Here is a 9634-nt window from a genome sequence, read left to right on the forward strand (position 1 = left end):
GTCTCCTTTTTGGACGTAAACCTCTGGCGCTGTGAATGTTTCTGCACAGATAATACCACCTGTGGACCCAGCAACAAGACTTAATTGATGCCTTGAATTTTCATGTGTGATGATCGCAGTCTTGATCCATCAGGGGTGGGGGAAGCCCCTGAAACATGAAGTTCAATGGATTAATACACAATCTGGTTCAGGTGGGAATGCCCCAATACCTCCCCTGTTGCTAAGCGAAGGTGGGTTTGTTCTGGCCGCTCGGGCTGTTCCTGTGCAGGTCTGAGGTTTCCCAACACACCCCAAGCCCTCTCCTCCTCCCCTCCGGCTCGGGGAGTGCAAAGCCGGCCTCAGCCAAGCGCGTGCTGTTTTTGGGACTCGCTGGCTGTTGGAGCCATTGAGCCCCAGCATTTCAGTCCCTCACACAGATGGCGGGAGAACTGAGTGAGCGAGGGGAAGAGATACAAAGGCCACATGGAAAATCTGATTTTTTTAATTTTTTTTTTTTATTTATTACCTACAGTGAGGAAAGGTCTTGGAGATGACACGAATGTTAAGGACGATCACGGTAAGTTTAGAGGATTTCACTGAGAACGCACTGGCCCCACATTCCGCCCCGCCTCAGCCCCGGCGCGGGGCGCCTGAGGCCGCCGCGCATGCGCAGCGCCGTGAGCCTGCGTCCCGCCGGCAGCGGGGCGGCGCTAAGATGGCGGCGGCGCTGCTGGCGCGCTTGTGCTGGGGCACCCCCGGGCTCCGGGGCGCACTCGGGCTCCGCGCCACCCGCCCGCCCCTCGCTGCCGCCGCCGCCGCCGCCGCCGCCCCGCCGCTGCTGCTCCGCCGCCCCGCCGCGCCCCTGGGGCCGCGCAACTTCTCGGCGGCCGAGCTGGTGCGCGCCGCGCCGGCCGTGCTGCAGCCTTACCTGCGGCTCATGCGCCTGCACCAGCCCGCCGGTGAGCGCGGCGGGGAGGGTCGGGGCCGCCTGCCCCCCGTGGCCTCCCGGTCCCCGCTGAGCGCGCCCGCGGGTTTTGTCTCCCCGCAGGGACATGGCTGCTGTACCTGCCGTGTACCTGGAGCATCGGGCTGGCGGCCGCGCCCGGCTGCCTCCCGGACTGGCGCATGCTGTCCCTGTTCGGCGTGGGAGCCGTGCTCATGCGAGGGGCCGGCTGCACCATCAATGACATGTGGGACCGCGACTATGACAGACAGGTAGTGAACGATGGGGCAAGGCTGCTTACACGAGCGTGCAGTGACAGGACAAGGGGGCATGGCTTCAGATTGAAAGAGTAGGTTTAGATTAGATATTAGGAATAAATTCTTCCTAATGGTGAAGCACTGGATGAGGCATTGAGGATGGTGAGGCACTGGAACAGGTTGCTCAGAGAAGTTTTAGGTGGCCCATTGTTGGACGTGTTCAAGGCCAAGTTGTATGGGGCTGCGAGTAACCTGGTCTAGTGAAAAGTGTCCCTGCCCACAATACGAGGGTTGTAACGAGGTGATCTTTAAGGTCGCCTTCCAACCCAAGCCCTTCTGTGATTCAGTGAACCAAGCACATGCCCATTCTTCTCCATCGTCACAGAATCAACAGAATTTTTAGGGTTAGAAGGGACCTCGGGAGATGATCTAGTTCAACCCCCTTGCCAAGGCCAACTCACCTAGAGCAGGTTACACAGGAATGCATCCAAGTGGGTTTTGAATGTCTCCAGGGAGGGGACTCCACTTAACAGATGCTGTTTTTTCTCAGCCAAGCACCAAGGATTCTGAAGGCACTGAAGTACATGAACATTGCCAGTGATTCCTTGCTGAGTGCAGGCTCCAGGTTCAGGAGGTCCTACGTGTTTCTGTCTGAGATGCACGCAATTAATTTGTCTACATTTCCTCCAAAAATAGTAGAAAGTATTTTAGTTCATATAACATTTCTCTGTCCAGGAGTGTAGTAAGTCTTCTAGAATACTCACCTCTGTGTAAGATAAATTACATGCTGTTGTTGGCTGTAGGCAATACTTGAACAAATTTATTTCTCAGCCTTGCTTTGCACCACAGAACAAACCAAGTAACACATTTTTGCTACACTTGCTAGTGACAATCTATCCAAGAACAACTTTTTTCCCCCCCCTTAATTTTAGAAGCAGTGTTTCTTTTTATTGTTGTATTGTTAATTTTGGCTTAAATATGCCCAACCCTGGGCTAATCCCCTTCTATTATGTTGTATGTTTACATTTATCATCTCTCATTTGTTCAGAAGAGGGAAATAAGCAAAAGGCAGTGCCCAGTGTGAGAGTTTGAAACGTGCACAGGTGCAGGCTTGGAGGGGAGCATCCTGGTGATGCGTCACTGTTTGCTCCTCCTGTTTTTTGTTCCTGTATTTCTCCTGTGGTTTTGGAGTTTGGGTTTCAGCCCTGCAAGACACAGAATAATGAGCCAATCCAGTATCTGAAGTTCTTAGTATGGCACATGTATTTGTGCTGTTGGGAAGGTAGGGAATCAGAATGTGGTTTATGGCAGCTTTGGATGGTTTAGGGTTTGGAAGGTGTTAACAACTATGTATGGTAAATAGATTTGATGTGGGGATATGATAAGAGGGAACTTCAGTATAATGATTTAATTTATGCATTATGTGATGTAGTCAGATGGAAAGTTTTAAAAATTGCCTTCACAGCTTTTTCTGAGGTACCTTAAAAGGCTGCTTTCAACACAGGTGCCATAGAGACCAGGCCAACAACAGGTGTAGGTGATGGTCGTTTGGGGTTTAGATTTTGTGTTACTGATTATTTGGGACATGTTTTCTTTAAGTGAAACATCCTATGTTTGGTTGCACTGGAATTTGATGCAGTGGAATTGTCACAGGTATGTTAAGTGCATGTTTACAGCTCCAAAAGCAGTATTTGATGCTAGCATAACCTGATGGCAGGGGGGAGAACAAGCTAAAAGGGTTTATTTAAATTCACATTATTCAAGCATAGGCAAGATACTTCTTATGTACAGAATATTCTGTAAAAATTGGCTTTTGAACCTCATTGAATAGACTTGACACCATTTTCATCAACATGCACAATTTCATGGAATTGTTAGAGTTGAAAGGCACCTCTGGAGATCATCCAGTCCAACCCCTGCCAAGACAGCATCACCTGGAGCTGATGACACTGGAACACGTCCAGCTGGGGTTTGGAATGTCTCCAGAGAGGGAGACTCCACAACTTCCCTGGGCAGCCTCTTCCAGTGCTCTGCCACCCTCAATCTAGATAAGTTCTTCCTCATGTTGAGGTGAAATTCAGTCATTTGGAATTTTTTTTGGCATTGGTCACCTTTGGCAAGTAACTCACCATTCATTTATTTTAACTTTTTTTCTGATACTTGTTTCTTTCTTCAGTTTACCTTGTATGATTTCTTGTTCCAGACAGCGTTTCTAAACTCCACTGTGTCCCAGTTGGGATTAAATGTCTTTTCACAGCTGTTAATTCCATATCAATGAGACTGGATTCTGAAAGAATCCAGTTAGAGAGAAACAAAAGCAAACAACAGAATTAGGGCCTTTTCATTTCTCTTCAGAAAATAGGAAACAAACATTGTAAATTGCCCATCAGTTACAGATGTACCTGGTAGTAATATTATTTCCCTTTTTTAGGTTGCAAGGACAGCAAGCAGACCCCTGGCAGCTGGAGATATCTCCACTTTCCAGTCCTTGGTTTTTCTTGGGGGACAGCTCAGCCTGGCGCTCTGTGTGCTTCTGTGTCTGAATTACTACAGGTGATGTATGAGTTATCTTTTGGTTTTTAAAGTCTCGTTCTGGGTCCTGAGTTAAGCACAGAGATTTTGAGTAGAAAAGGTGTTGGGGTCAGTGGGAGGAGTTTATTAGTCATGGACTTGTAATTGAAAGGAAAAGAATTAGGTCAGTACCGTGTACAGCTCCTGCAATGCCGCACTGTGTCTACTGATCTTTAGCCTGGCAAACAATAATCCTCTTGGTACTTTTTGCAGTATCATTCTGGGAGCAGCCTCTTTATTCCTTGTGATCACCTACCCTCTGATGAAGAGAATAACATACTGGCCACAGCTAGTTTTGGGTGAGATGGAAAGATTTTTTCTCTTTTTTTAATTTCAGATGTAGTTTTTGGGGTGTTTTACAAATTACTACTTTATATCAAAATAGAAATACCTTACAGACAAAGCTCTGTTTTGCCACAAGCTTCTTAATTTATGACAGACGTTGGAGTTGATGTGTGGCTTTGTGGTTGGTTTTCTTTTCTTATTAGAAATCAGTTCCTTTTTTTGATGCAGTGATAGGAAGTAGAAGAGTAGGGTAGAAATAAACATTTTTCATTTGAGAATGAGCTGTAGTTTTGAGGTTTTTTTCAAAACCCTTCTTAAATACAGATTTGTCTGTACAGCATTTCAGTCTTCAGCTTCTAAAATAACTCCTGAACAGATACTGATGGTGCTTGTATTTTAAGTTGAGCTGCTAAAACATACCTGTGTATATTGGCTCTCATATTCCATCTGTCTTCAGGGGTTTTTAAACCAAAATTGTCATTTTCAGGCTAGAAACACCATAGTTGGCTGCTGTGTACTGTTTTGCAGCCAGTTATGCTGACATGTTTTGTTACACTGACACATGAGCGTTTTACCTGACACATGAGCGTTTAGAATATTCTGGAATAGTTCTGTGCAAATGTTTCCCTACACTAATGAAGTCAAATTCAAATTACATGTGGGGAAAAATGTGTGGCCTATGTATTTTTTTCTTGCATGTCCGGAGTATTTAATGTCAAATTATTTATATTTATTAGCTGCCTGAAAATAAGTGGTAGAAAAATAGAGATGTTGGTATTATACAAAAGGCTGCTGATACACTCTCAAATAAATCATATTTAATTGCTGCTGGCATTCTTGTAACTTCTATTTTTTTTTTATTCTCTTAATGTTTTTAGGATTTACATTTAATTGGGGAGCCCTTCTTGGCTGGTCTGCCATCAAAGGGTCATGTGAGTGGTCTGTGTGTTTGCCCCTGTACTTCGCTGGAGTCATGTGGACACTGGTGTACGACACCATTTATGCACATCAGGTAGGGTAACAGTGAAATCTTCCAGATACCTATGTTTAAAGGCCACACAAGTTTGTGTGTTTTGTTTAGAAATTTGTCGTCAAACAGCAGAATTAACCTCTTGCAGTTTTTCACCCTTAGCTGAGCTGAAGCAGCACCAAAGAAGTCCCAGCCCTTTGATATTTTATTGTTGTTTGCCAAGGTTTTACAAGTCGCGTGGAAAGATGGAAAGTACCCTTTGTGCTCTTATGCTTTTGCATTGTGGAAATAACTTCAACATTGGTATTAATTCCTGGCTAAACAGCTGCTAAACAGCTCTAAGACCAACCTTCCAGTTTAAATTTTAATGTAGGACCTACAATTGCCCTGAAATTGTGTTCCTAGTAAGAAGCATTGAAAATTTAAGCAAATCCCCCATTTTTTGTATGAAGTAGCATTGGATTATGGATTTTGTGGTAATTCATCTTTTCATTCCAGGATAAGAGGGACGACATCATGATTGGTGTGAAGTCAACTGCATTGCAGTTCAAGGAGGACACGAAGCAGTGGCTCAGTGGCTTCAGCCTGGCCATGCTCCTGAGTTTGTGCGTGGCAGGGATGAATTGCAACCAAACCTTCCCATATTATTCGGCTGTGGCTGCCGTAGGGGCTCACCTGGCACACCAGGTTTGATGGATTTATTCATACTTTTTCCATGAGGAAGTTCTTACTAAGAAGTCAGAGGGCTTTTCAACCCCCATAAATTCATGAGCTACCCATGAAAAGCAGTTCCTGTAAAGAGAACTAAAGTCTTCTGACAATAAACTGTGTCTTCTGAAGTACCTTTTGCAGACCTTTTGGTTGAGGAGACCTTCAGTCCTGACCAAAAACAGTGGAGCACTGAGTTTCAGTCTGTTCGTAACTAATGGAAGTGCCACACATTAAGTTGTGATCTCAAGGAAAGGGTTTTCTCCGCACTGCGAGCAGCAGCTGCTGCTACATAGACCTACCTCAGTGTGCTGCAAAATACTGTGATGTTGACTGTTCTGATTCAGCTCTTGCAGTGTCTGGCACACATAATAGCAGATGTTAACCTTATAATTTTATTATAATTGACAGTTCTAAAGAGTTCTCTTAAAAGCAGAGAACAATCCAGTCCAGTCTTGTAGTTGCATTTGTTTAGAAATTTTTATGAATAATAGAAAGAAAGAAATTAACTTTGTTGGTAAAGGATGCAGATAGGATTTTGTTATCTTGTTCTTTCTGAATCCTAACAACTGTGTTATACAGTGTTGTAGTAAGTGACAAGTCAGTCTATTCAAAAATTAATTGCTGGTCTTGATAGGTAAGTGATGGCAGACTATTATGTACTGCAAGTAATAAAACCATTGCTAGTCTGAGCAGTTAAATCTGTGGTAATGTGGAGCTTTTTATAAAGCACGTTGATTGTAATGTTGCATTTTAATGGGTGGAGCTCATGCAGGTAATGGATATTAAACATATCACTGAGTAAGAGAATCCATGTGGTGATGTAGTCTGGCACTCAGCCACTGTTTTCGTAGTGACTGTGCTTGGAAATGTATGAGGGAAAGAATACTACATCCGCTGCATGATCATTTACAGTTTGAATTGTCAGAAAGCCTTTGTGCTATAGTTTTGTCATTAATGGGCACCACTTTTAAGGGTCTTTATAAGTGAGGATGCAGACTAATGAGTATAAATGATGGAGAATTCACAATTGTGTGGACTGCCAAAGTCACAAGAGCAGAACTGTTCTGTGTACCACAGAGTAGCTTTTTGAGGAATTATTTTAATATTAGTCCTGCTTAAACATTTTTGTGCTTATCTTCTTGTTGAAGATTTCTGATTGTGTCCTTAACTGAGTTTAGAAAGCTGAGTAAGGTGCTTGAGGACCAGGATTTCCAGGATTTCCTTGATTCACTGAATTTTTGCCTGAGGCAGAGGAATTTGTGTCATGATGATGTCAAATTATATCCCTCTCAAGAAGTGTGCCAATAGAAAAATAACATCTACTTGCGCCTGGCTTTCGGCGGCCACGGGATGGAGGCTCGCTGGCTCGCTGTCCCGCCTGTGGCCGCAGGGCAGACACGCGAGCGGCCGCCCCCGAGTCTCTGCCGAGACTGCTGCGGGTGGTGGTGATTGCTGCAGAGGCACAGGGCACGAGGAAACCGAGGAATAAGGGAAGGACACTTGTCTGAGTCTCCAAAGATTTAATCTTGAAGTGGGGCAGAGCAAGTGACAAATCTGAACATGAAGGGACTACTTTTAAAGGGTAGAGGGAACACAGGGAGGACACAACCTTTGACCAATAGGAGGGCATTAGGGGAGGGGTGCAGGGTAAGAGCTCCCCAGTAGAAGCCAACACGGGGAGGGAGCAAACTGTACAATCCAGTTCTGCTTTGAGAAAGGGATGAAAGACAGGGAACACTTCAGAACCAAAGGAGTCTGCCATCTTTGACAGACAGGGGTGAGACAAGGGAACGAGGGAGGTATACAGGTGGATTGACATGTGGATTGACATACATTTTGGTGGGAAAAACTGTGGTAAACAACTCAGGACTGAACCATTGGGGAAGTCAAATGGGGTACAGAGACTGAACCACTACAAACTTATAATAAGGAATATTAAAACATACTACAGAAGAACAAACTGGAAAATATCAGACTACCACATGAAACACTTTCCTTGTGTTTCTGAAAAAATAGTTTAACTGCTGTTTAGTTTAATTTGCCACTTCAGTGTTTCAAGTTCCTAGTGTCTGAGTAGCTGACAGGTTTAAGGGTGTGGATCACATCATATTTTAGAAGCTTGTGAAGAGTGTTTTTGATTTTTTGACCAGGACCCAGCTCTGATTTCTCTCTACAACCAGCAAATGAAGCAGACTTCCTGGGGAAGGTTTCATTTCTTTCAAATAATTTCTATTTTAACTTTTTCAAAGGCTGAAGTGCAAAGTTTGAAGTTTTAGGGGCTCCTTCTCAGTTTTTTTTTTTCCCCCCACTTTTAGTTGTGACACACAGCAGAGAGCTGCCATGTGGGTAAGCCAGCCCTTGCTTCTGGCTGCTATTGCAGGTGTCCACGTCCTTGTTTGGAAGGGAATTGCATGGACTTGGCTAAGAGCAACTGGACTGAAACCAGCCCTGTGTGGCAAGGCAGGGCCTGGCACTTGCTCTGGTTCACTGCTGGCTCTCCAGTGCCATGTCTCTACTGAAACATGGAACAACACCTTGCAGCAGAGATGGAAAAGTGCCTTAATTTTTATGTAAGTTACATTGAAGAGTTAGGTGGCAGCCTACTGAGGAAAATCCCAAAGAGACTTATTTACATGCCCAGATATTTTTGCACTTTTAAGTATCAAACCAGACACACCAGTAACTGAGCTGTTTATATAGTCTTCCATTGAGATGGTCTGGGAATCATGTTCATATGAGATCCTTGACTTTTCTGCTGTATGTTGAAAAAAATCTGTCAAACACAGATGCCAATTAAGCAAAAAAAAAAAAATTAAACACAGTATTCCTGTTTCCTGTGGAGTTAAGGGTAGACTTTAGACATTAAGAATAATTTTTTGAAATTGCAGATAATTTTGTGATGTGTCAGATATTTATGAACCTGTAGAATAATAATCCTCTAATGTTATACTGTGCTTTTGCAGATTTACACTTTGGACATAGACAAGCCTGAAGACTGTTGGAAAAAATTTGCTTCAAATCGTACTGTAGGAATTCTGCTCTTCATAGGGATTGTGCTTGGAAATCTGTGGAAATGAAAAGACTTAAATGTAGAAGAGCCTTCAGAGAACAGATAGTTGAAATCACTATACTGATATTTTAATCTGACTGAAGTGTAAGTATTGTAAGACGGAAAACACTTTTAATATAAATATAGCTGCTTTATATTGTTTATTTATAAAAGCTGGTGGAAACATTCTTGTTTCTGAAATCATGCAATTGAGATAATTCTACAATGGAAGTTTTGGTTACGTGGGAATAACTTCAATCTGCATAGAAGCTCCAAAAAGTGAGCTCCAAAAAGCTCTGCTGGTCCTGTGTAGTAGCAGCAAACTTCTGTCAAGCTCTGGAGACTCTGAACCCAAGATTTTATATGAAGCAGGTGTCTCTTAGTGATAGCACAGGTAAAAATACAAAATAATTTCTGGTTGTAAATAAAATCTGGCTGTACATGCTTGGTGGTCTGATTTATTACAAAGATAATTTTCAGTTTGAGTTGGAACTTCCTTCATGGAAGAGTTGCAATAACTGTTTTTCTTCTGGGATGTCTAGGAACAGTCAGGACTCTGAGTGTGTGAGGTCCACAATAAGGAGTCAGTCGAGAAGTATTTAAGATTTACTGCTCTTGCTGTGATTGCTGCAGCAGGTGCTTTCCATGTGAAAAGGACAGGCTTCTGCAAAGTTGCCTGCACAGAGTGAGCTGAGCTAGTTTGTCAAGAGTCATTTTAACACAAACTAAGGACTGAAAACAAAACCAGAGAAGTCCAGAATTGTTGCCAAGAGTGTGTGTGATGTGGTTGACCCTGGGCTACAAATTCATCACACAAACTGTTGACATTTTTTTTTTAATTCCGCTTGTTTTGACTTACGCCTATCAGT

General features: G+C 43.5%; 1 protein-coding gene across 1 annotated transcript; it reads left to right on the forward strand.

The window, feature by feature from the left end:
• The first annotated feature begins 679 nt into the window (after positions 1 to 679).
• Positions 680 to 9209, forward strand: COQ2 (coenzyme Q2, polyprenyltransferase). The gene is made up of 7 exons (XM_053976634.1): positions 680 to 938; positions 1028 to 1194; positions 3611 to 3732; positions 3964 to 4049; positions 4914 to 5047; positions 5504 to 5692; positions 8680 to 9209. The coding sequence occupies exons 1-7, from the start codon at positions 695 to 697 to the stop codon at positions 8791 to 8793; spliced, it is 1056 nt and encodes a 351-aa protein (XP_053832609.1). The 5' UTR covers positions 680 to 694; the 3' UTR covers positions 8794 to 9209.
• The last annotated feature ends 425 nt before the right edge of the window (positions 9210 to 9634 follow it).

The sequence above is a fragment of the Vidua macroura genome, chromosome 4 (genome assembly GCF_024509145.1).
Source record: "Vidua macroura isolate BioBank_ID:100142 chromosome 4, ASM2450914v1, whole genome shotgun sequence".
NCBI lineage: Eukaryota > Metazoa > Chordata > Aves > Passeriformes > Viduidae > Vidua > Vidua macroura.